Below are 27,093 nucleotides of genomic sequence, written 5' to 3'. Positions count from 1 at the left end.
GGTGATAGTTTATTGAACATAACCATGCCCATTCGTGTATGTTATTTATGGCTTGATTTTATGCCACAGTGTTAGAGCTGAATAGTTGCTACAGAGACCATATGGCAGGCAAAGCTGAAATATTTATCATCTGGCCCTTTGCAGCAGCAAAAGTCTACTGACCCCTACCCTAAAGCTATGTAAATGCCGTCTGCAGCTTGGCAGTTCATCAGGAAATCTCCCTTAAGGAATGAGAATTTTTTTTAAATCAGAACTGAAGAATAAGCCATAGGGAGAGTGAAGGGAAACATTATAGTTAGCATATTTTTGGAAATTGCCAATGGCTAAAGTTTGGGAGTAACAAATATTAGGATTGTGAAACTGGAATGTTTGTGGTTGTGTTTTCTGGTCAAACAGTTCATGGCTCAGTTCCATGAAAAGATCTACCAGATGCTGAAGAACTTACTCCAGCTCTCTCCAGAAACCAAACACTGTATCTTGTCCTGGCTTGGAAACTGTTTGCATGCAAATGCAGGCCGCACCAAGATTTGGGCCAATCAGATGCCAGAAATCTTCTTCCAAATGTATGCCTCGGATGCCTTCTTTCTGAATCTGGGTGCTGCTCTCCTGAAGCTCTGCCAGCCATTTTGCAAACCCAAATCCTCTCGGCTCCTCACCTTTAATCCCACTTACTGTGCCCTCAAGGAGCTGAATGATGAAGAACGAAAAATAAAAAATGTGCACATGAGAGGTAGGGGGAACTGGAATTCTTAAAACTGTGTGTGTGTGTGTGTGTGTAACATCTAAGGCAACTCACTTGTCCTTTTTCACAAAGATTCCTCTTTCTCAAGCTGAGGCAGAAAGAACTAGAAATTTTTAAAAGAAAGACTTAACAAAACTGGTAGCTTTTAGATGTTGTACTTTAGTGAGATGTCTCAGAATTTGGTAGTGTTGGGTATTCATTCATTCTATCTTTTTTAAACTGAATAAAGCATGGTCACTATCTTTTTTGGATCATTCTCCAGAAGAATGCAAGTATATTAACAAGTAGTTATAATTTGGGGTAAGGCTATGCTATGGGAACACAGAGGAGAGAGTGAATAATACATTGCACAGAAGTCAGAGGTCTTTAGAGCTGAGTCTTGAAAGATGAGTTGGGTTTATCGGGCAAAGAAGCAAGGGAATCCTCTGTGCAGAGGAATAACAGGTTCAGTTGCAAAGCTGTGAAAAGACTTGACGAAGGAATATTGAGAAGCTCAGTGTGACCTGAGCAAGAGGTAGGTCGGGAAAGGGGTGTGAGAACTGGCAGGAAATGAGTCTGGAGAGGAAGAACATTGGGGCTAGATTAGAGAAAATGTGAACAATACCAAGACGGCCGGCGGCAATGTGGAAGCTGAACTATAGTAAGGAGACACGAGAGAGACCAAGATGTCTGTGGCAAGCCGCTTACTGTTCCTTTTAACTTCTTCTAGGTTTGGACAAAGAAACCTGTTTGATCCCAGCTGTGCAGGAGCCAAAGTTTCCCCAGAACTACAACCTTGTAACAGAGAACCTTGTCCTGACAGAGTACACCTTGTACTTGGGATTTCACAGGTAACTCCTCTGATGCCAGTAGGGAAGAACTACTTAGTGGTACTGATGACCAAAAAGTTAGAAGTGTCTTACAGGTATAATCTCACTTTATTCTGAAGGCTTAGGATTGAGTAGGAAAAGGGTATTATATGCACTGATTTTGTTTGCATGAATTGGCTTTGTCCAGATACTTTGAGGGTTTTTTTATTTTATTTTTGTATCATTAATATACAATTACATGAGAACATTGTCGTTACTAAATTCCCCCCATTATCAAGTCACCACCACATACCCCATTACAGTCACTGTCCATCAGCGTAGTAAAATGCTACAGAGTCACTACCTGTCTTCTCTGTACTATATTGCCTTCACCATGTTATTTTTAATTTTTGACCTGTTAAACTTTTTAAAATTAAAGATACACTCGTATTTTTCTGTAAACTTGCAAATTTTTAGATCACTGTCTTCCTGTTGTCATCTGCAACAGTGGCACTGTTTTCATTTAATATTTCACTTTCTGTTCTCGAATTGTCATTATTTTAAAAGACCCAGCTGTACTATTTAGTGAAGACAAAATTGGCAAAATTAAAGAAATGTTTATAAACGATTCCAATAAGGAGTGTAAAGGTTTGAGAACGAGAAGATACAACTTCCAAAAATGATTCCGGCTGGCTCTGTGATTTTTTTCCCTCTGATTTAGCTTGTTGTGACTATAAGAATAGGAAATTAGGGGAGAAAATAGCTACTTAACTCATAGTTACAGTGTGTAGGAAGGAGTTTTGGGAATAACAACTGTTAATGCTTTCTCAGGATACTTAAGTTTTTCAAAACTCAGTACATTTCTGGAAAAATACAATTAAGTATTTATTAGAGAGTTTTCCTGTCCCTGTCATTGACATTTTAAATGAGCCAGTAGATAACAATTCAGCATGTGTTTAACCTGTTAAACTGCCTAGATCCAAAAGCAAAAGTGACTGTCATCTGTATTGGCTCGCTAACCCTGGGCGTTATCTACAGGGTCAGAGAAGATGATTTTGGACTGTACACATAGAGACAACTACCCATAACATTGAATTATGGGTCTTCCTTTTGTTAGAGAACATTGGACTGACCCTTTGTGAAGAATAATTTAAATTTATGTTGAACAGCAGAGGACTGGAAGCTGCTCTTAGGTTGCATCCCAGGTGGCTACTACTTTATATGTGGTCATTACTAATCTAGAGTCCTTTTCACCAACTTTCATAGGAAGACTGTCTGTTTAACCGCATCCAAGTATGATCATTGCACTTGTGATGTCAAACTGTCCTGCTGAGCTTCTGGTACTTTGCCTGACAGTTACCTGTTTTATGTGACAGCGCAGCCTGTACTCTCTCTTTGGATGGTGCATTTCAGGTGAAGGCTGCTAACCCTTTGTGATTAGCTTCAATTGTGTTGAATACTTGGTAACATTTTCCCGGTGCCATGACCCTGCCTGCCCTGTCAGTAACTTTGGTGAGCACCTTCTATGTCACCACAGTTGCAGCTCCGTACATCCTAAAAGAGAATTAATGAATGAGGTTATATTTTACTGAACCAGTCTGTACTCAGCTGTCCCTATGTGAGCCTCCTAACCCAGTCTCTTCTGCTTTCTTGGGGGTAGGTTGCATGATCAGATGGTAAAAATCAACCAAAATCTACATCGGCTACAGGTTGCCTGGCGGGATGCTCAGCACAGTTCTAGCCCTGCTGCTGACAACCTCCGTGAGCAGTTTGAACGACTGATGACCATCTATCTTTCTACCAAGACTGCCATGACTGAACCACAGATGCTTCAAAATTGCCTAAATCTGCAGGTGTCCATGGCCGTTCTACTAGTTCAGCTGGCCGTAGGCAATGAGGGCCCCCAGCTGACAGAGCTAACATTTCCATTGCCAGATGGCTACAGCTCTTTGGCTTATGTGCCAGGTAAGCAGGCTCTCCCTTGGGAACTTCCTATTTATAGCCATCTAAGTTTAACTGGGCCACTTTGGACGTTTAATCCTCAGAAGTACCCTTCCTTAGTTATCATTCAACTGCTTTTGGAGGAGCAATTCAAACTCACAGGCAGTATCTACTGGTCAACGTGCAGGAGAACTGACACCGTGTCCCTCAGCATTGTGTCCCCACTGCTCTGCAGCCCAGAAAATAGTCTTCAGAGGATTAAATGCAGTCAAGGTTTTCAAAGCTGCTAGTTTGTATCACTAATATTGTTTCTTGTTCAACTCGTAAATTTATCTAACTCTTCCTGTGCTTTTCTTTAGGAAAAAAAGCCATCTCCTGTTGGAGATGTTAACCCAGAAGGGAGATTGTGTGTGTATGTTGGTGAGGGGCTGGCCATCAAAGTCAGGTCATATGTTCTTGAACAGTGTATTGGTCATCTATTGCTGAGTAACAAATTACCCTGAAACATAGCGACCTAAACCAAACATTATCTCGTACGGTTTCATTGGGTCAGAAATCCAGGAGCAGCTTAGCTGCATAGTTCTAACTCTGGGTCACGGGAGGGTGCAGCCAGGCTGCCACTCAGGGCTGGAGGGTCTGCTTACAGCTTAGTCATGTGGTTGTTGGCAGACCTCAGTTGCCGGCTAGCCTCTTTCCCAGGCCGCACAGGTCTCTCCTTAGTACTACTCATGACACAGCAGCCGGCCTACCCCAGAGCAAGTGACCAAAATGGAAGCTGGACGCTTTTACGACCTGATCATGGAAATAGCATACCACGGCTTCTGTATGCCTCAGGGTGTATCTCCCACCCTGGAAGAGTGTAGGAGGGGACACACAAGGGCATGAATGCAAGGAAGGCCAGGGCCTTTGGAGACCATCCTGGACACTGGTGACCATAGTCATCTGATGTATTTGGCCTTATTCCAGATTCTTCATACATCCCAAGGGCCTTTTAATGCACAGTTAACCTTAAGTGTGGAAATATATATGTATGTATATGTTAGTACACTTTCTTAAACTGCTCTGGTGTATTAACAATATTTTATATGTCTACTATTTTTATATTTACTTGGATAAAAATAAAATTGACTTAGCTGTGCAAGAGATTCTACATGTATTAACTTACCACCATTCCTAGTACCTACAAGACATTGGGTTTTTTTACTTTCATTACATCGAGTGAAAGAGAGGAATTTAAATATTGCTTAGTACAGATAGTCAGATGTTTAGCTAATTATAGTGAATATTTTCTTTCTCAGAATTTTTTGCAGATAACCTGGGTGATTTCCTTATTTTTCTCCGCCGCTTTGCTGATGACATCTTGGAGACATCAGCCGATTCCCTGGAACATGTCCTTCACTTTATCACCATTTTCACTGGAAGCATAGAAAGGTGAAGTACTGAAAGCTTGGCTCTGTCACTGTTCAGAGCTGCAAAACATTCAGAAGTCTTCTAAATGGAAAAATAAACAAGGCTGAATCATAAGGGGCTCCCTTCAGAAGTTGTGTTAACATTAATGAATCACCTGACCATCCTTATGGGTAGCCAAAAATCCCACTCTTGAGAGGCATAATAACCAAAGGACTTTGCCCACAGAGAATATGAGCCTGCATATAAGCTACCTGATGGGAATTCCACTGCTTGTCCCTGGTTAAAATAGTTAGTTAATGCCAGAAACCTTACCAGTGGCAGCCAGGTGCTAATGATCTAGAAATTGCATGATAAAATTTGCTCTTAAAATCCTGAGTTGATGAGCAGTAAACCTAGGTAAATGCTTTTGGATCTCAGGTCTTCTCATTCATAGTTTGGAGTCCTCTTTCCCAAAGGAATATACTCACTGACCTAGAAGAAGAGAATGATTCATAATCCCCTGAGCTATTGCAGTGAGAAGTAGGTAGAACCCAACCCTTCATGGAACTGAGCAGACCTAATGAGAAATCCTAAGTCAACAAGTATTAATAAGGCACATACAGAACGCATTATAAATAATGTAGAATAATTATATGCTGGCCCTTATCCTCAGAAAACTTAGGCAAGTTTATCCCAGATCAAACTTAGAGAATAGTAAGCAGTAATTAATGCATCGTTCTAGAAAATCATGGCTGTTTAGAATGGCTGAGCATAAATGGAAACTTAAGTACTCGCCCTCATATTTGGTAAGCTGTCATCTCAAGAGTTGAACTGTATTATCCCCCTCCGAGATTGGCAGACTCAGAACTGCAGAATCCTGTTTTTGACTGTAACATTGGTATAGGATGTTTTGGCCCTTATATGGAGAGAGCAATCATAAATTTGGAGGTTAAGTCTTCTATGAGCTCAGTTTGTTTTCTGTCCTATTTTCAGGATGAAGAATCCCCACCTAAGGGCCAAACTAGCTGAGGTGTTAGAAGCAGTGATGCCCCACTTGGATCAGACCCCAAATCCCTTAGTATCCAGTGTATTCCACCGGAAACGTGTGTTCTGCAACTTTCCCTATGCAGCCCACCTTGCAGAAGCTCTAATCAAGGTCTTTGTGGACATTGAGTTTACAGGTAAAGCAGTCAAGAGCTGAGAAGCTGGTACTGGTGGTGTTTCATAGCTTGATCAGTATTTATTAGGAAAATGTCATTACCCATTATTGATTGAATAGGTATTACATGCCAGCCTTGATACTAAGTGCTTTTTTTGTACTTTGTCTCATTAATTTGTCACTATCTGGAAAGTTTTACTGTATTATCCCATTTTACATATAAGAGCATGAATGTGCAAAAAAGATTAAATTATTTGTCTGTATCATACAACTAAGTGGTAGAATCAGGTCTGTCTCACCTAGAGAAAACCACATATACTTATCAGCTTTATTATATTGCTTGAGTAGATCATACTGAAACAAATTAGGCTGTCCAGTTAACCTGGGTCTTTATTTTTCTCTACCTTACAATTACAGTACAGTGAGTAATGAGACAGTATGCAAATTGAGATTTTTTTGTCTTATCCAGACTAACTCTCTAACAATCTAATTGTTAGATTAAGGATAATAGCAGGCAACATTCCCTTTCTCTCTTGATCTTTTGAGATCTAACTGTGATGCTATATTTTAGTAAACAGTACCTCCATCTCAGCCAGTAAACAAAATATGTTAAGGAGTTAAAGACCCCTTTTAAAAGGGATGTCCTACCATCCAATAAGTACAACCAACATTTTGCTGACTACCTTTCCATATTTGAATTATAACTTTGTCACTTGCTCACCTCTAAGCCTTAGTTCCCTCATCTGTAAAATGGGTTGCAGCAATGTTTACATGAGATACTGTATGTAGGTCTTCATAATTCATAAGTTGCACAACAAATCTTGCAGCTATCTCATTATATGACTGTTAGAGCCCTTTGGTTGTAATGGTAGAGGACATATTATAATTCATTTTATTTTTGAGGAAGTAGAAGTTGAAAAAGGTTAAGAGACTTGAATTAAGTGGAGCCAGAAGGAAAACCTAGGTCGTCTAACTCCAGATCCCATGCGCTTCTATTATGTGACCCAATCTAAAGAGCTTTTGAGGTTCCTTTGGTTTGTGAAAAGCAGTGTAGGCCTCAGATTTTTAGCTCCTGGTCTGACTTTTTAGAATAATTAAGAACCGGTTGGCTACACAGTTGGGATGTTACCCATGAAGAAAGTGGGGCTTTCTGCACATGTATCCCATTCTGCAGGTGGCTGTCCCTGCCACAGTGGCCCGCTCAGAGGCCTCATTCAGAGTCTGATAAATACTCTGCATTTGGATGTGGAAGCATTTGTCTCCCTTGGCCTTTTTGCACAGTCTGGTCCTTGCCTTTGTCTGCATAAGGTGTCCTTGACGTTTTCTGTCTCTCTTGTTCTGTCAGTAATGAAATAAGCAAACACCTGGCTACAACTTTAGGCCTTTATAAACTCACAGGGCATATTTTGCCAATAGCCCACACATGTTCAAAATAAAAGTAAATGACACACGTAGATATACGCTCTTACTCTTTCTCTTGAAGTGCCACCTTTGCTGGCTTTTTGCTCTTACTTTACCCCAGGTGATCCCCATCAATTTGAACAGAAGTTCAATTACCGCCGTCCCATGTATCCCATCCTAAGGTACATGTGGGGGACAGATAGCTACCGAGAGAGCATTAAGGTGAGAGAGTTTTTGGTGCAACCAAAACTGAGTTTCCTGAGTTTTGCTTCAGATAAGCCTTACTGAGTTGTGGTTCGGTACTAAAATGGTTTTCGCTTGGGCCGGGACTTACAGGATTTGGCTGACTACGCCTCTAAGAATCTAGAAGCCATGAATCCCCCACTTTTCCTCCGCTTTCTTAACCTGCTAATGAACGATGCCATCTTCCTTTTGGATGAAGCCATACAGGTAAACAAAACCAGATTTAACTGTGTCATTATCATCAAATCATGACCGGTCCATACCTCTTACTTTTAACTGTAATAGAGCAATCCTTACGCCCCTGGTAACAGTCTCGGACAACCAAAAAAAAAGAGGTGGGACCCTAGTCTTGTCATTATAGAGCCTGATAAGTATTGTCCCATTAGAGACCAAGATCAAGGGTCATTGAGGCCTCATGCGCTGGGATGATACCTTTGTGGAGAGTAGGAGAGAAGGCATGAGGAAGCCAAAATAAGGTGCCGTGGGCAGGCTTCATGAGGCCAGCACTGCAGAGGAGATCGGGACCTGGTGTCCAGTCAGTGCCCTTCAGCCTTTTTCTATCCCAGTGCATTAGTAGCAGTAGCTCACTAAGGCAGTGTTTCCTATCCCTCTCCTAAAAGATTCTGATTTTTGTGCCACTGCTTCAAAAAAAGTCTCTGGTTTGGGTTATTTTTTCATATAAAGACTCAAAGTCATCAATACTCTTCATTTATCCACTTCCCCAGATCTTTAGCTGTATTTGAATCATGAGTTTCACAGCCTTACCTGCAGCAGGTGTTAAGAAAGGGCAAAGGAAGATGAAACAGGTGAATCATGAGGGTAACCCCCTGGACAGCCAGAGCTCCTCATATTGATCAGCAGCCCCCCAAGTAACATGTATTTAATTTGTGAGAAAGGTTTCCTGCTTTTTTGTGATCCTGTACTTTAAGATTTTTGATAGGCTTCTTAGAAAACAAGAACAAGTTCCTATAATAAACGGACCCTTCTAAGCAAGAGCTGTGTGACACAAAGAATGACACAGATGGTGTTTTCATGTGACTAAAAGTTTAACACGTTTTTTGCTACAACAGCAAGAGTGATGAGAGGTAGAAGGTTTTAAATATTTATGGTTCTCCTTTCAGACATCTTTTTGGGTTTGTGGTTTGGGGGTTTGTTTTTTTTTTCCATCCTTCAGGAAGGATTGGTTCTTTTTTCACCATAGTCTGTTTGTTTTTGCCCAGGTTTCATGCATTATACTATTTATCCTCCTTTCTATTTCATGGACTATATAATATTTCCTAGGAGAATTACCATTAGTGTACCCCAGCTAAAACAGATCTATATGGAGTCACAATTTCTTTTTCTCTTAATTCCTCAATTTTTTTTAAGCTTCAGCCCTATGCTGAGAAATAAAGACTTGTGTGTCATATTAGTCCCTGGTTTTCCCGGCTCAGTGGACTAGATTTTAAGTAAGACCTCTTAAATATCACCTTCCCTTCAACTGCACTTTCTTCTCTGATACATTCACCTCCGCTTTCTGCAGTATTTGAGCAAGATAAAGGTTCAACAGATCGAAAAGGACAGAGGTGAATGGGACAGTCTGACTCCAGAAGCCCGCCGAGAGAAGGAGGCTGGCCTACAGATGTTTGGACAGCTGGCACGTTTCCATAACATCATGTCAAATGAAACAATTGGTACCCTTGCCTTTTTGACATCAGGTAAGGACACGAAGCACTGCCTTTCCAGAAAATCTGCTTCATTTGAGGGATCAGTCTAGCTGAAACAAAGAATTCTCACTGGTGACAGTCTCCACCATAGTCTGTCTGAGAGGGAAATAAATCACTAGAGAAGCTTCAAGAATGATGATCCCACTGTTGGCGTTGGATGAGGAAATAGTCACCCTCAAACAGTTGTCAAGAAGCATAAATTTGTATGATTTTTCTTAAGGACAAGTTAGCCATATAAATATATGGGTATGTGTATTAACCATAAAAAATCTGTGTGTGTGTGTTAATCTGAAAAATAGTCTTGAACTAGTGGTTAAATGTGGTAGATGAAACAGGGACATTTATCTCTCCTTCCTCTAGAGCTACACTGCCCAATTCAGTAGCCCCTTTCCCCTTGTGTTTATCAAACATTTAAAATGTGATTAGTCTGAATTGAGATGTGCAATAAGAATAAAATACACACTGCAGTCTTACTACGCTGACAGAGTGTGGCTGCAATGGGGTGAGGTGGGGAACTTGTTAATATGGGTGAATGTTGTAACCACTATGTTGCTCATGTGGAACCTTCATAAGATTGTATTTCGATACCTTAATTTAAAAAAATTTTTTTAAATACACACTTGCAGGATGTAGTACTTTTAAAAGAATGTAAAATCTTTCATTAGTAATTTTTATATTGATTGCATATGAAATGACAGCCAAAGATCACCAGACATTTGAGGAAATCCTCTTATGTGACACACAGATAGTAGATGAAAACTTTTTATGATCTCAAAGGAATGAGAGAAGATACAGCATCCATAAAACAAGAACAAAGAGACAATAAAAAGGGTTATTCAAAGAACAAGAACAAGCTCTTGGATATGGAAAATGAGGTCAGTAGAAGACTTAGAAGGTCAATTCAAGGAACTCTTCCATGAAAGTAAACAGAAAGAAAAGGAGACGGAAATTAGAAGAGAAAGGCCCAATCTAGGAAGCGTCAAAAGAGAAGAATGCAGGGGAGGAAATTATCAAAGAAATAAAACCCAAAGACTATAAGCCTAGAGAATTTTTAAAACCCCACACTAAGGTATATCATTGTGACACTTCATAAAATCAGAGTAAAGAGAAGATCCTAAAAGGTGCCCAGATGTCGTGTACGATGGTTTAAGTACCAAAATGTCTGAATTTCACAACAGTGACATTTGAAGCTGGAAGACATTCCTGATAGAAAGTATTTTTAGCCTGGAATCCTATAGCCAGCCAATCTATCAGTTCTGTAAAATGTAAGGACATTTTCAGATATGAGGGTATCAGATGTACTTCCAATGTATCCTTTCTTAAGAAGCTACAGAAAGATACATTCTATCAAAATGAGAGGGTGAGTCCAGAAGGAAGAAGGTGGAATCCTGTACAAGAGTCACCAAGGCAGTTCTCAGGATGATGGTAGAGAGTTTGTGTAACCATCACACAGCAGGCCTATAGAGCAAAGAGCCCAGACTGGAGTGATGGATGGAAGGTTCCAGAAAGAACATGTCCAAAAAATACAGAAGTGCTGGAAATGATTCTGTTGGGGGTTTTACATTTTTGTTGAAGGGCTTAAAAAGATGTAGTGACAGGTAGTCTGAAAACAAAAAGTATTAAAAAGTATCTCTATTACTTTATATATATATTCATTAGGACTCTGTGACTGCTATGAATGATATTTACATAATCTTAATGACATAAACTCTATTTAACCAAAGATTTGATATACTGAGGGGATCTGTATTTGGGGACAAGGGACAGGAAATAAGGGCTAAACTCATCCATAGCAAAACCAGTAGATAATGACTAAACCTGAACCAGCAGTACTGAAGAAGCCTTTTCCTATTTTGCTTGTTAAACTTGACATGTATCAATTTATTTTTTAAAACTGTGATCTCGTAGTTCCTTATAAATTCATTGTAAGGAAGTAATTAGTCTACAAGATATGTCCATGCTGAAGTTCATCAAATTTTCATCAAGTACCAAATGATTTCCCTCATTTGTGGAGCGTAACAACAAAGCAAAACTGAAGGAACAAAACAGCAGCAGACGCACAGACTCCAAGGGACTAGTGGTTACCAAAGGGGAGGGGTGGGGGAGGGCGGGTGGGGAGGGAGGGAGGAGGGAATTGAGGGGTATTATGATTGGTGCACATAGTGGGGGGTGGATCAGGGGGAGGACAGTGTAGCACAGAGAAGACTAGTAGTGACTCTGTGGCATCTTACTACACTGATGGACAGTGACTTCAGTGGGGTATGGGGAGGACTTGATGATATGGGTGAATGTAGTAACCACCATGTTTTTCATGTGAAACCTTCATAAGTGTGTCTATCAATGATACCTTAATTTTAAAAAGTGAGCATAAAAAAAATAAACAGCAAAAAAGTTTCATCAAGTGAAATGCTTATAACAGGAAAAATTTACAATAACCATTACATCCAGCAATAAAAGTGAAGTAAATAAATAACTTACAGTGGGCCATATACTAGAAATCCATGTGGCTGTTGGAAAAGGTTTACCCTATAGAACTTTATGTGATGGAAATGTCCTCTAAATCTGGACTGTCCAGTACTATAGATACGAACCACATGTGGCCATTGAACAATTTTAAAATGTGGCTAGTGTGACTGAGCACTGAATTTTTTATTTAATCTTAATTTAAAAGCCACATGTGGCCAATGGCTACCATGTTGGACAGCACAGAGGCAAACATTCACTAAAATGTAAGATATTTGTGATATAGTTAATATTAAGTTACAGTAGATATACAATATGCTAATCATTTTGGATATGGAAAATGAAGTCAGTAGAAGACTTAGAAGATCAATTCAAGGAACTCTTCCATGAAAGTAAACAGAAAGAAAAGGAGACGGAAATTAGAAGAGAAAGGCTCAATCTAGGAAGCGTCAAAAGAGAAGAATGCAGGGGAGGAAATTATCAAAGAAATAAAACCCAAAGACTATATGCCTAGAGAATTTTTAAAACCCCACACTAAGGTATATCATTGTGACACTTCATAAATGAATTTAAAAATATACATGTGTATAAATATGGACCGAAAAGCTAGAAATGTATTAGCAACATGTTAACAGTATTTATTTCTGGGTGATACCTTTTGTATTCTGTCTGCTTTTCCTTGACTATATTTTCTCATATTGCTGCAATGAAATGTACTGTGTCTAATTTTTAAAATGGTAGGCCCCAGGGGTCTCTGAGTAAAACTCTTAAGACATAATAAGGGAAAGATTGCTAATGGACCAAGTTGTCACAGACTTTGGCTTCTCTTCCAGAGATTAAGTCACTCTTCGTGCATCCCTTCCTGGCTGAGCGCATCATCTCCATGCTGAACTACTTCCTGCAGCACCTGGTTGGCCCCAAGATGGGGGCCTTGAAAGTCAAGGACTTCAGCGAATTTGACTTTAAACCCCAGCAGCTTGTATCAGATATCTGCACCATCTACTTAAATCTTGGGTACCTGAAATTTAAACTGAGCAAGCCAGAGGGGATGCTAATACTTTGATTTGGGGTTTTGATAATGGAATGACTGGTTGGTAACCATGTGGAAATAGAAAATCAGTGGTTCATTTCTAGTTGGTTGACGAAGGAATCTCCTGTAGTTTTAAATAATGAAATCTTGTGTGACCTGTGGTACCTTGTTCAGACTTCCCAATGCTCTGCTTGATTTGTGCAGAGGTAAGCTTTGCCAATTGTAGGATTGTTTTGAAAAGCATTATTCTTTTAAGGCCACAGGATACTTGCTAGACTTCTGTCCTAAAAATTAGAAGAAATCTTTCTGTATCAAAAGAGCATTCATGGCATATAAGTGTTGGGGGATCTTGTTCCTTAGCCCATCCATTCTCTCCTTCCTAGACCTACTCTCTGACGCTCACTTTCTTTCTGATGGTGATCTTCCAGGGATGAGGAAAACTTCTGTGCCACTGTGCCCAAGGATGGGCGTTCCTATTCCCCAACTCTCTTTGCCCAGACAGTCCGAGTCCTGAAGAAAATAAATAAGCCTGGGAATATGATTGTGGCTTTCAGCAACCTAGCAGAGAGAATCAAGGTGAGGAGGAGGAAAATTTATTAATATGTTCAGTTACATTGTTGACTCAGCTCTTCTACTTTTTACCATATTTCAGGGGGGAAAAGCGCATTGCCTTGAGAAAATAACAACAGATGATTCTTCCTGTTCAGTCAATCACTAGGACTGCCGTCTTCTTAATACTGTTTTCACCATGAGGGTGAGAATAGAAAATTGATGTAAGAAGCTTCTGCTAGAAGAAAAGAGTGTACAGATTTTTATATGTTGTTTTTTATGAAAACTTTTCTACAGTGTTACTAATAGATGGAAAATCTATATTGTTAATGCAGAAGAACTTTTTAGAATAGAATTCAAGATTAGTCTTTTTAGTCATTGATTTTCTCTGTTCTGTTTGTAGTTGCAGTTGGCTTATATGGGAATAGCCATACATTTCAAAAATTAAAATACTTTATTGCATTCAGCTAATGCCTTTGGTTGGAGCATGACAGAGCTCTGTTGGCAGTTATGAAGAAGGAAAACCATGGCACAGAATCTAGGAGAAGACCTTCCTTACTGATACCAGTCTTACCTTTATCAAGTTACTTATTTATTGAGTTGGGCTTCATCTTTGCCTAGAGCTTAGCCAGGTGGGTCCGTGAGGAACTAGAGTCATGAAGGAATCAAATGTTGGAGCCACTTTTAAATTTCTATACCTGTTTGCACCTAAATAAACCCAGAAACTGCTTTTCATGGACAGACTGCATGAGTGACTCTAATTATGCAAATAATAATCCTCCCACCCCCATCCCCTTTTGAAATATGACATTCACAGCAGGACTGTTGACAGAAGGATGTTGTATGTGATGTGTTTCTTTTTCTGTTAACACTTAAACCATTTCCAACTATGACTGCTAGCAGCTGAGCCAAATTTAAGTTTCAGCTGAATGCTAAATTTGCTCCTACAATATCCATCTTAGCTTGTTTCAAAAATAAAGCTGAGAATTGTCTTTGTCACTCTAAGGGTTATTAATGACCCTTTAAGGTGAAGGGGTAGTCACTGAACATTTTGAATAGTTCACCTTAACTCCAAGGTGTCTGTGCGCTCAGTCTCTAGCAGACCTCCAGCAACAGGAAGAGGAGACCTATGCAGACGCCTGTGACGAGTTCCTGGATCCCATCATGAGCACACTGATGTCTGACCCTGTGGTGCTGCCGTCTTCCAGAGTCACTGTGGATAGATCCACCATTGCCAGACATCTGCTCAGGTGAGCCAGCCCAGGGCGCAGCCTCAGGACCACACATTCTGTTTGTTTCCTGTCGTCTTTTTCTTCCAGGTCACTAATACAGTGCTGTTCACCCAGCAGGTGCCCCATATTATTGATTAATGAATTGGGGCAGCTTTTTGGCAGAGATACATCACTTGATTGTTAAGGATTTAAACATCTAAAACAAGATAACCTGTTGGGAAATGCTGGCTGTAACCTAACCTCTTCCTTCCTTAAGGAAACAATTTCTACCAACATGTTATAAAATATGTCAACTTGGAGTCTGAGTTGACTTGAAATTATCTTAATTTTATTTTGCTGTAAAAACATAAAAGTGGTTTGTCTTTAATTCAGGTTTTACACTATATTCATCATATGGGTTAGTCTACATTCTGCCGCAGCTGTTGTATTCAGCCGTGGGGCTGTGAGTGTTCCCCAGCCTGCCGCTCACAGTGTAGCATTAGACAGAAATGGGTCCTGAGAGACTCTGCCTATTTAAAACTAAGCTATATAAGTTGACCCAAGTTTAAAGGAATACGCTTTTAAATAATGAAAAAAGGACTTTATGCTTCATAGTATTTGGTATTAAGCATATGCTATATGCTTGATGCTTTGCTAAGTGGGCAAAGTGCCTGAAAAATTTTATATTTCATGGTGGCCTCAGAATACAAACAAAAGATACATCAGTCCTTAAACTATGTTATAAACCTTCTTACCTGTCAGGAAACCATGATCTTCATTATTTGTCTAGCAATCGACAAAGTCAAATGTCAACTTTTACACAGCTTTATCCCTTAACATCTTAGACTATCTCAAGGGTCTCTCACTAAAACTACAAACCACTTTACTCTGACATAAGTGTACGGGGTCTCTCTGCCTTAGGGAAATCAAGTCAGATACCATCTGGAGAGCAATGTTGAGACAAAGTTTAAGGAGCAGAAAGACAAAAAAAAAAAGATCTCCTGAATCACTCTTTCTCATCTCATTCTTTCTAACCTCAGGTCAGCACTTGATTCAGTTACACTGCACCCTAGCTTCAGTCTCAAAGCAAGGCGCCCAGGTGTGCTGTTTTTGGCTTAGGATGTTAGAACTTGCAGAAATAACCCCATTTCCCTTTCTTTCTTTGTCCCAGTGACCAAACAGATCCCTTTAACCGTAGTCCCCTCACCATGGACCAGATCCGGCCAAACACAGAACTAAAAGAAAAAATCCAGCGGTGGCTCGCAGAGAGGAAACAGCAACAAAAGGAGCAACTTGAATAAATACTGTGAACTAAACAAACCAAAAACCAACCCCAGAGTGCAAACAATTGGTGGTGGTTTCTTCTGGTTCTGTTCCTTTTCCTTTTTTCTTTTTTTTCCTTACTAAATTGGAGCTCTGCTCTTGTTCTAATTGTGGTAAGATTCCTAAGAACTTCGCAGTGCCCTCCCGGCTGATAGGACATCATGTTGACTATAGCATCGACAAACTCAAAAGTCATCACTAGTTTTTACCCTTTGTTCTCTCTCCCTAGTCCGTCTTCTTCCTTTGCCTTCCTTGAGTTATATTCACTTTAAATACTAAAACTTCCTTCCACTTTATTGTTTCTCTTCCAAGAACTGTTCAGATGTCTTTGGTGAACACTGCTTTTAAATATATGATGTCACATATTTCAGGGACAGCTGATGTCATCAGAAAGTCCTGTGTCAGCAAGGCATTTACTAGTCTTCAGGATCCGGCCTTCAGCCCTTTTCCTTGTTACAGCTCTGCAATGTTAAAAAATAATCTTTCACATAAAAGCAGATAGATTGACATTTGAGTAGACTTTTGAATATGATGATAGATGAGATGAAAACAAGGGAATCCACTGCAACTTCTGTTGGCAGCTCTTAATTTTGTGTTATCTCATAACTCAGTGACGCTGTGGAGGACACTCTCCCACAGGGTTGTCATAACTACAGAACAGTTAGCCCTAAATATTTTTAGGAGGATTGGTAGAACAACCTTGGAGCTTTGACACTTCATTAAAAAAATCTGGAGGTGAAAGAATAAAGGAAGCTTTGGGGATCTTTTTATCTTACAGAAGGAAATTTGTTGGCTGTAAGGATGAGGCTTGAGTAGAAAAGTTAGGCGACAAATATTGTAACCATGGAAAATGTCATTTTAAGACACTAATATCAACAGTGTATGTACACACACACACACACACCATGTGTTTTTATATTGGTCTAGTGTAAACTCAGTACCGCTTTATGTTGTCTTTTCCATGGTAAAATGTATGCAGTGTATGATCATATTTACTAACACTCTAGACAAAATTCTAAGACTATAACATGTATATAGTTAGTGTTTGTTTGGGATTGTGATCTAACTTCCAAGAGTTGCTTCTGACTCAGCCTTAGGTCGTCAGTTAACAAAGTAGGGATTTGAACACAACCTTGTCCTTGGTAAGTATCCACTTAGCCCTATGTCGTTAGTAGGTGGATGGGCCCACTTCTACAAGTTGAGCTTGAGCTCTGTACTCGTTGTGCAGCTTAACATGCTAAGTGAGGCACATTCCCCTATGGGTTGTCACTATCCTGCTAACCCTGAAAATAAAAGTGACAAGAAGAGTAAGTAGTATGATCTATAAACACAGGTTATTGCTTAGTTTAGAGTACATTATTTTTAATCATGGCCTCTTTCAAATAAGATGGTAGTTTTTTGATATTACAACACAAGTTGCTATAAGCAGTCCTTGGTGTGTTTTGATGGTACCTGAAAAACCTCAAATCAGCGGGCATCCCACACTAGACATAAGTGGACGTTGCCTGTTGGCTGTGCTTATCTTATAAATGGTAACAGAAGTCGATGACTCTTGCAAATGCCAGAATGTAAGAGACCAATTCAGCATGCTCCCCAGGCCTTTAAAGGCCTTTGGAAGCAATTGTTTATATTCTTAAAATGAACTTCATTTCGTATTTAATATCCTCCTCCTCTGAGAATGAACTGTGCATAAAATAAGCTTCTACCTACTTGCATTTATCTTCCAAATCCAGCCTAATAGGATGTTTTAATTTTTAAAAGAAGTAGGGAAAAGACCAGAGATTCATAGGAGAAAATTGGAGGGAATATGGGCACAAAACCTCAGAAGGCAGCTGCTCCCAGCAGTTTTCTAGTTAACAGCCTCTATGCTGCCTCTTGTATCTGTATTCTACTTCTGTATTTAGTCTTCAAATTGTAAGCCTTTTCTGGCAAGCTTTTTTTTTGTTAAAGCTCTTTTCCTGAAACTTTTTATGAATGGCTATGGCACCATTAATGCTGCTGAATATCTTTAAACTCATCACAAAGGCAAGTTTATAGCTTAAGGCCACAATGGGTAAGAAAACCTAGTGTCTTCTGTGCCTTTTTTCTTTCCTTGAAGCAATGTAAGAACATCCCATAAATGAGACGAAAACATTATATTGGTACAATGCAATGCATATATGTACTTGGAAGCTTAAAGAAGTGTTTTGTCATCTGGAACTCAGAAGCAGCTCTTAATCCTTTAGAGCAGACTTTCTGATATACCTAGTTTTACGTGTTGGCTCTGCTGGAGTATGATAGGAAAATGAAGTCTCTTGAATCAGCTCTAGTATTGCTTACTAAGAAGGTAATACTAAACTTCAAAGATTATGTAAGTAGGTTTTATCAAGCAATCTGGATTGGTTGGTTTGTTTTTAAATGTAGTTTTTAGTGATATGTGAAAACTGAAAGAAACTTTAGTTTCATGGTACAGGTGAAGGTGCCAGTTGCTATTTGGTGTCACACTCTACAAAAGCTTCATTACTTTATTGGATGCTGGTTGCTAAGCAGCCATTGCCCTGAGCATAAGTCTACTGGGTGCCTTTACAAGCCAGAGGCTGATGCTGCACTGTTGATGTCATGTGAGGAAATAATGCACATGCTCTAATTGCTAAACAGGAAAACCTAGAAACAAAAAGAACACAACAAAAAGTTTGATTGAAATAAAAGCTGATCAACATAACTGTATTTTAAAACATTCCAGGAAGGTTACTCCTTGTCAAACTTGCCTGGTGGTGTTTGTTCAAAGCTTGTATTTAATAAATGAACACCTGACTAACCTTTGTTATCACTTCCTTTATTACAGTATTAAAAGCTAGTGACAGCTTCAGAAATCCCTCTCCAAGTTTTGAGGAGTCTGATTTTCACCTCTTTTTAAGGTAGTGATCCTGTGTGTGTGACCTGCCTTAGCAGGTGTCTGGACCCTGGAGTTCTCAGATGAGTCTCCAGGCTTTTTTTTTTTTCCTAACCAGTTCATTTTTGGCTTCACCTTTCTTGCCTCTTGTTTCTATACCTCTGTCGTGTGAAAATATACGTAGAGGTACCTCTGCCTAGATTAACCCAACCATTCCCCTCTGCTACAGTATCCAAGCTGTTGGAGGAAAATGACACAATCCTTAGGGCAGCACAACCACAAACTTGTCTCTGACATTGCCCTACAACCTTCTGTGTGTCCTTCAACAGCTATTCCAAACTTTTAACCTCTTTCCTCAAATTCTCCCTCCCACTTAGCCTTCACTGAAGACCTTGCCTTCTACTTCATGGAAAGATTTCCACTTTGACACTTCTCTCATCTGTGGAAGAAAGCCCCTCCATTTCAAGGCTAATCCCTCCGACCTCCTTTCATGCTTCCTCGGTTATCTTGTCAATCCCCCTTCTCCATCTGCAGCCTCTCCTTGAGTTCTACATGCTTAATTTGGTTTCCTGTCTTGTATTCCTTTATAGCCGCATTTCTTCACTCATTGGCTCTGGCTTCTAATTTTTTTAAACTGCTCTAGCTAATGTTTCCATGTTGCTAAATTAACTTTGCCATCCTTAATTTGACTTCTCTGGAATATTGAGCAGCTGAATCACTCCACTCCTTCACTGGAAGTCTTGACTCCTTAATATCACTTTTTTTTTTTTGCACTTTTAACATTCCACCAGTAAGTTATACTTCTGCACAGGGTTTCCCGGGGTACAATATTTATCATTTTAGTTTATCAGTTGCCACTGCCCTACATACATCTTTCCTTCCAGTCATATTAAACTATAAAGTCAGCGGACAGTATTGTATAGCTATTTAGTTATACATCAACTCAAGGATTTCCTCTCCTTTATGAAGTCTTCCCAGATCAGCCCCACGCCAGATCCGATACAAATGCCCCGTCTCTGTGTTTACATCGCAACCTCTTCAGATCCCAAACTCTGCCACTCACTATTTGGCCATTTTTCAATCTGTCTTAAAAGGGACACTACCTAATACACAAGCTTTCTTTACATTCCAAAATGCCTGGCATACTGGAGGCCCTCAGTGAATTGATTTTGTTCCTCATATCTGCATAGTTCCCTGTGGCTGGTTAGGGAATTAGGGGAAATGGGATTCCAATCCTGATACAGGATGCACGGAGACCGAGATTACAAAAGAGCGACCCGAGTCAGGTGACAGCTGGCGTGGCGCCTGCTCTGCCCCTAACTTCACATGTTTGGTCTGGGACCCTCTCTGCCTTCATAAGACAATCATATTGGTCTAGAAAAATCTCAGTGACGCCGTCCAGCCCTAACTACCCCGATTCTCTCACAAAAGCGGCCAAAGTACGTTTCGCAGAAGAGTGTAGTTGAACACGCGAAGCCCGGACGCATGCGCCTTCCCTCCCCTCGCCGGTCTTCCGGACTTCCCTGCGCGGCTGCCCCAAGAAGTGCCTGTTTCATTGCGGAATCCCATTGTTCTCCACGTGTTCTCTGATCTCATTTTTTCATATCCACTTTGTCCTCTGTGACTGAAGAAAATGACCTGGCCAACTAGATTCCGAAAAGATAGTAGGACATCTAAATATCTTGGACCGGCGCGGAAAGAGGAAGCCCGACCTTGGAAGCGGAACGGAGTCCTGCGGCGGGTCCTTCCGGGGGGTGACTTTCAGCCGGCCGTTCAGGGCGACGGACTCTCGCTCCTGGAACGATGGCCCGGTTCGTCCGTAACCTCGCGGAGAAGACCCCGGCGCTGGTGAACGGTGAGCGCGGGGTCGGACTGCCGCCGCGGGCAGGCGGGCGGACCGCGGGCCTGGGAGGAAGGCGCAGGCTGTGGTAACCCGAGGGGCTGGCGGAGCCGGGGTGGGGACGGCCTGAAGGTGGGGGGCCAGAGGCAGGTTTGCGGCGCCTCTGGCTTTCCGCCCCCGGCCTTCAGCTCGGGTTCTCTGTACAGCCCGGAAACGGAGTTCTAACCACCACCGTGAAGGCAGGCGTGTGCGGGACGTCTGGAGCCGCCCGGCAGCTGCCACCCTGACGCCCCCGTAGATCTCTAGGAGTAGGAATGTGGAGGCTACGCCTGTTGGTGGAGTCAGGGAAAGGGAACGGCCAGAGACGTGGACGGGCGCGCAGATTCGGCCTCGTCAGGTTGTCTGGTTCTCAGTGGTGTGTTAGAAGTCAACAGGAATTTTTAAGGATGGGTGAGCTCTGGGGTGTTGACTTTGTTTTCTTTCCTGGCCAGATTCTGGGATACTTTGCTTTTTAATCTGAGAGAAATTTTAGGTGGAATCGGACTTTATGAACGAGTATCCCTGCCCCGGTAAGCATAGAAAGGGATGTATTCTTTTTAGAGTTTGGAATTCATGGGGGTTTTCCGTTTGAAAAAGCTAAAGCCTTACGGTTAGATAACCGTATTTCAGAACAACCTCGAATAGTCACAGCACTGAGTAGTAGGCTGTTCTGTCAGAAAATATTTCAGTTGTCTGCAGGGTGACAGGCTATTCATTTTATTCCCAAAGTGAGATAAATTGACGGAAGCGTATTTGCTTAGATGTGCTATGTTCTAGTAAGCGGCTGAAGGGTAGATCTATCTCTAAGTAGCTTTTGCTCAAATTTGATAATGAAATGTGAATAGAAAGAACTTTTTAATACGTGCAATATTTTTGAACCTATTTACTGTGATTCGTATTTACTTGTTCATTTTATCCTCTCTTGCCTCCAGCAGCAGCCAGACAGTGAGTTACTGAAGGTCTTGCAGTGCCAGAAACCAAAATACTTGATTCTCTCCTATAGAACCCAGTCTGCTAGTTTACATATTTTCCCAAAAAACTTAACATTTGCAACTTTACTAAGATAAACAAGGTAACTGTTAGGATAATGCTTCACAGTTTTACATAAGTAAAAAGAGAAGGAATTGTTAGAGCTTCATTTCTTTGGAATTTGTGGGTGATCTGAGGCAAAATTATTTAAATTTCAAGTGGACTTTTTTTTCCCACCATGGCTGTCAATCTTTAGGTGGTGCGTGTTGGGGAATTGAAAACTCACTTTAACAATAAAATCCAAAAAGAAAAGTAATATGAAAATAACTTTTTTCATTATGAAATAAATAAGCACCTTCCACTATTTTTGTGAATAATTGAACGATAATGGTTGTTATTCTTCTAGAGGTACTCAAAAAGGAGAATTCAATTAGGGTCGTAATATTAAAGTGGAAATATATTTCACTTTCTAGCATAGTTCAGTGTATTAAATGTGAGTTAAATGCCTAATAAATACTACTGACTATACATGTTAATTCACCTGGGGGACCAAGAACTTTGCAGAAGTAAGTAATTTTATCATCAGACTTCCCCAGAAAGGTCATAAAGTCTGGTTTGTTTTCTTACTTATTAAAGTGGGACTTGATTTGGGTTTCACCAGTTTTTCATTAATCTTTCTGTTCCAGGAGCCACTCCAGGGTACCACACTGCATTGAGTTGTCAGTCTCTCTAGTCTCTGCTGGTGTGAGTTTCCCAATCTTTCCTTAACTTTCATGATTTTGACAGTCTTAAGGTGTCTATGTAGGTATTTGTCTAAGTATCCTATAAAGATGTTCCCCAGTGTGAATTTGACTGGTGTTCTCATGATTAGTCTGTAGCTATGGATTTTGATAACGGGTACCACAAACGGAAGTACCCAATCATATATCAGGAGGCACTTGGTAACCATATAACCTCAGTGGTGAACTAGCTTTCAATACTTGGATTAGGTAGTGTTGCTAGTTTTCTCCACCTACGTGTATCACATTTTCCTCCATACCCTGTTCTTCAGAAGCAAGTAACTAAGTATAGGCCAGGAGAGGGGATGGGAGCAAGAATCACCAACAGCAGGGATTCCATCTCCTGTAGGAGGGAGTATCTACATATATTTAAATGGAATTCTTCTTTGAGAAAGATGCATCTCTTTCCCATTTTTTATTTAATTTATTGTATGGATTCATGTACATTTATTTCATGCTTCCCTTTTCCAGTAGTGTGCTGTTTATATTGCTGTAGCCTTGGACACTGAGAACTCTTTCACATGGCTACCTCTGTCGCTTTGACATACACCCATGCTTTTCTGGTACTACAAGGTGCTTCAGACTCATCTTGTATTTTCCCTGCCCCAACCTTAGAATCAGCCATTTCTCCAAGGAGTCCTAGTTCCTTTTATTAGACACTGGTTTTTTGAAACTAAGATCTAGGCACTGATATGTTCCTGTTACTGGACTACTAGAATATCGTTGCCTCTAGGCACTCTGAGTGGACAAGAGTGTGTGTGTGCACACTGACCCACATCTAGAGTGCATATATGTAGTTGTTTCCATGTCTGTCCATTTACGTATACATTAAACTAAATAAAAGTTCATAAGAATGTATCCAACTCTAATTTGGTTCCACAGGATTCAGTCTTGCTTCTTTTCTAGCCTATCTGTAACTTCCCTGTCCTGCAGAGGCTCCCTTCATCCAACATTCATTTACTTTCTCATTTGTACATCCCTTTCAGACCTTTGCATCTATACTCCCTGAGAAATTTACCAACTGAAGTACAGTATTTGTACAGTGCAGTGATTTTTTTTTAAGGGTGGAATATCTGTGTGTTGAAGGTAATTTATTAAAGACAATTACACAGGACTGTAGTTCTTGGTGGCCCCACTTTGCAGGCATTGGCAGTTCTATTAAGAGCTACCTCTTACAGCTTTGTGTCTGCTGAAAGATTTATCCATGGCCCTAAGCACAGAGTAAGATGGAGATGAGTAATTCTAAGAGGAGTGAAATACCTAAATGCAGGCCATGAATAATAGGAAAAGTGCCAAGAGACTTAGAGAATCCATTTTTGAAGAGCAGACACCTTATGGATGTTCATGCATTTGTGCTATTTTCTTTTTACATTTGTATTGGATTGTTTTTTAAATGCATTTTTCTTGCCAAAATCACTACCAAAGTCTCACATCTACCCTGAATGTTTAGATTTTTTTTTTCCCTGAAATAGTAAATACTTTGAGGAATTTCAGCTTAGTGATTGATGTGAGTTTTGGCTGATAAACAATACATGGAGATTTTATTTTTATTTGGTGTTTTGAAGGAGGAGCAGCTGTGCTCTTGTTAAAAGATTTAATCCAGCATATATTGATGAAGATCCCAAAAATGGGTACTAATTGGTATAGAATTCCATGTGTATTTGCAGCCAATTTGTGACAAGTTTCCATCTTAGTCTGAGGGATGCCTTTCTGTATAGCTCCTTCCCTCCCCTTCTGCACCTCTTCCCTCCAAATTTTCTAGTCTTTTTACCAAGAAAATATGGTTACATTGTTACTCTTTTCTTGCTTTTGGATTCAACATCTGCTAACCTTACAGTTTAACTATATTTGCCACTCATAAATGAAGTAAGAGGACCAGCTAGCCACTAGTGAAGTCCTAACATAATTGAATGTGCTTACAGCTTCCCACCCGATTGAACGTCCCTGTGACACAGGTGTTCTGCATCTTTAAAACCCTCTTGTTACCACGGAGCAGCTTTGACTTTTCACACCGGGTGCACATTTGGTACAAGCAGTGAATGAAAGTGATGCATGAATAAATATTTGTGTCCAGCCCACACAGCTGCTTCTTTCGGTCTCTAGTGAGTTCATCCTAGGTTGTTTTGTTTTGTTTTGTTTTCCAGCTGCTGTGACTTACTCGAAGCCTCGATTGGCCACATTTTGGTACTATGCCAAGGTTGAACTGGTTCCTCCAACCCCTACTGAGATCCCTACAGCTATTCAGAGCTTGAAAAAAATAGTCAGGAGTGCTCAGACGGGTAGCTTCAAACAGCTCACAGTTAAGGTAACTATGGGCTAAACTAAAACGTATGTGCATAACAGAAAATGTCTTCCCTTGGGATTTTTCTGATTGTTTTGATTAATATATGTACTTTCCAGTGAGGCAGAAACCAGCATAATGAGAGAGAATCTCCTGACTGTTGAAAAAGATATTTATCTTTATAATTTTGTCATTGGAGTTAAAGTAATTCAGCTATTTTATGTTTTAGTTTCCTGTTAGTCTTATAACAAAGACATGAACATTTTTCTGGGCAGATATTTTTTTCCCCTTTCTTAGTTTGGTTAGTGTACTAAAATAGGATGGCTCACTTTGCTGATTCTGTACTTTTTTCCTTCTGTAGTCTTGGAACTATCCCCATTTTGGCCAAAAGATCTCTTGGACTATGTCACAGTTGGGCGGCTAACACTTGTATAAAGGTTAAAAATACCAAAACCCAGCAAGCATATAATATAATATGAAGGGTTATTGAATTGCAGTAAGCTAAAAATTTAAAGACTAAGAAATTGACTTTGGATTTTATATTTTCTTGCTTGATCTAAACACAGGTACAAAAACCCTAACAAACTAAATTATTTCTGGCTTTAGAACCTACATCCTGGAAAATATGGTTATTTTTCAGGAGACTTCCAATGTTTCTGGTCTGATTTGAAGGGCAAAATTAACCTCCAGGTACTAAAAGGAAAAGGCCTAATTTTGGTGTTGGAAAGGTATTTTTTTCAATGCAGTCTCAAGCCTCACATTTACACTTGGATGAAACGCTGCTCTGCACCTGTGGTTGCACTTTTTCTCCTCAGGGCAATGAAACATTGATCTGTGAAAGAGGTAGTTACTGGAAACTTGGAAGGAGTTAAGCCAGATAAGAAATGAATAAAATGATGTCTGAAGGGGAAGGCAGAGTCCTTCATCTTTCTGCAGATTTTCTTTAGCCCGCCAAAAAGGGCTTTTCAGAGACCCGTCTGCTTAAAACCATCCTTTATAAGAATTCCCTGTCTAAATGTGTCAGCTATTTCCAGGATGTGGGTTGTTTTAGGGCTCATAAAGTATCTCATAAACTAATAATGAAAGGGTTAAGTCAGTTCAGGTCTTTAAAGAATGCTTTGAAAGTATTTATAAGCGCTGGACTACTTACCCCACGTAATTGTAAGTTCAAGGGTTCTCAGCAGTTGAACAAAGTTATCAGTAATTCTTGACTTTGAGTAAAACTGCCCCCTTATTTGAATAGCGTCCTTATATTCTCCGTCACTTAATCCTGAAAGAGAATAGTTCTAAATATGTAAGGGAAAAAATGTGCATTAAAATTTGTGCTTCTTTTTTCAGGAAGCTCTGCTGAATGGTTTGGTGGCCACTGAGGTGTGGATGTGGTTTTATGTTGGTGAGATTATAGGCAAGCGTGGCATCATTGGCTATGATGTTTGAAGACCAACCTTTAACATGTTTATATTTGGTTTGTTTTTGAGTGTTCTTGGACCATGTGTGATCAGACTAACTTGAATAAAATAAGATAATGTATCAAAACCAGTATTTTCTCTATTACACACCTCGTGGAAGGACACAATTTCTCTTGATATTAAGTTGGATTGTCTTTTACTTTAATAGATTAATACAGCTCCAAATGCTTGTCTTTGCCTAGCCTGAAATTAGAAAGGATATATGTGAATATATCAACCTGGCACCTTTATCAGGATAATTTTTAATTTGAAAGTTTGAAATGTGTGATAATTTTATTTTCAGAAGAGTCAGGAAAAAGGCCTTGAGAAAACTAAAACTTAACTACAGTAGGAGAAATGGTAATACCATAAGCCAAAGTTGCAGTTAAATCACATCAATAGTATAAACAATAAAATATGCATGGTTTCTCTTTGCTAAAATTAGCTTTTTGACAACACCTGTGTCAGTAAATATTCGGGTACTTAGTGGTGTTCTAAGTATGTGACTTTGTAACATCTTTACACCAGAATAGAGTGAACAAGAGCCATGTTCTACATTCTTAATCTAATTTTGATGTGTTTTATATTACTAATATATCCAGTTTTATGATTTTTGGAACTATCTTTGCAAAAATAAGATTCCCTGTGGATATTTAAACAGGGTTATAACATATCTATGGGTCTAAATATTATGCCCTGAAGTAAATAGATACGACTGCTCTCTGTCTTTGTGCAGGAGAGACTTACTCATTGGCTTTTGGGGATCTTACCATCTTTGAATGGCTCACTGGTACATTTCTAAATCCATTGTAACTTGCAGACACTATAAAATGTGCATTACCAGCTGGTGATAACCAAAAGAATATTTCATATTGGAAAAACATGGTCCACAATGTAGTATTTAATAGTATTAAACATAT

At 39.9% G+C, this 27,093-nt stretch overlaps 2 protein-coding genes across 4 annotated transcripts in view; both read left to right on the top strand.

The window, feature by feature from the left end:
* UBE4A (ubiquitination factor E4A) overlaps positions 1–18,743 on the top strand; it is a 30,659-nt gene extending 11,916 nt beyond the window's left edge. For 2 of the 3 annotated variants that reach the window (XM_017642414.3, XM_073239706.1), the window contains exons 9-20: positions 397–730; positions 1,452–1,572; positions 3,191–3,495; positions 4,770–4,902; positions 5,854–6,041; positions 7,542–7,642; positions 7,757–7,870; positions 9,186–9,360; positions 12,666–12,846; positions 13,291–13,438; positions 14,504–14,661; positions 15,794–18,743. In XM_017642414.3, the coding sequence (XP_017497903.2) occupies positions 397–730; positions 1,452–1,572; positions 3,191–3,495; positions 4,770–4,902; positions 5,854–6,041; positions 7,542–7,642; positions 7,757–7,870; positions 9,186–9,360; positions 12,666–12,846; positions 13,291–13,438; positions 14,504–14,661; positions 15,794–15,923 (2,088 nt within the window). In that variant the 3' untranslated portion in view covers positions 15,924–18,743. Of the gene's footprint in view, positions 1–396; positions 731–1,451; positions 1,573–3,190; positions 3,496–4,769; positions 4,903–5,853; positions 6,042–7,541; positions 7,643–7,756; positions 7,871–9,185; positions 9,361–12,665; positions 12,847–13,290; positions 13,439–13,878; positions 14,044–14,503; positions 14,662–15,793 lie in introns of those variants that run through there. The other variant, XR_012132710.1, reaches the window with a different exon arrangement.
* Positions 18,744–20,499: 1,756 nt separating this feature from the next.
* Positions 20,500–26,261, top strand: ATP5MG (ATP synthase membrane subunit g). The gene is made up of 3 exons (XM_017642423.2): positions 20,500–20,672; positions 24,589–24,749; positions 26,064–26,261. Exons 1-3 carry the CDS (start codon positions 20,621–20,623, stop codon positions 26,160–26,162), a joined length of 312 nt encoding a protein of 103 aa, XP_017497912.1. The 5' UTR covers positions 20,500–20,620; the 3' UTR covers positions 26,163–26,261.
* The last annotated feature ends 832 nt before the right edge of the window (positions 26,262–27,093 follow it).

Source organism: Manis javanica, chromosome 6, assembly GCF_040802235.1.
Source record: "Manis javanica isolate MJ-LG chromosome 6, MJ_LKY, whole genome shotgun sequence".
In the NCBI taxonomy this organism is placed as follows: Eukaryota; Metazoa; Chordata; class Mammalia; order Pholidota; family Manidae; genus Manis; species Manis javanica.
This window is presented reverse-complemented; position numbering and strand designations above follow the sequence as displayed.

Coding starts and splice junctions, on each gene's coding strand:
- ATP5MG (XM_017642423.2), top strand. CDS start 20,621: ATGGCCCGGTTCGTCCGTAACCTCGCGGAGAAGACCCCGGCGCTGGTG. Junction 20,673..24,588: donor GACCCCGGCGCTGGTGAACG/GTGAGCGCGGGG, acceptor TTTGTTTTCCAG/CTGCTGTGACTTACTCGAAG. Junction 24,750..26,063: donor TCAAACAGCTCACAGTTAAG/GTAACTATGGGC, acceptor TTCTTTTTTCAG/GAAGCTCTGCTGAATGGTTT.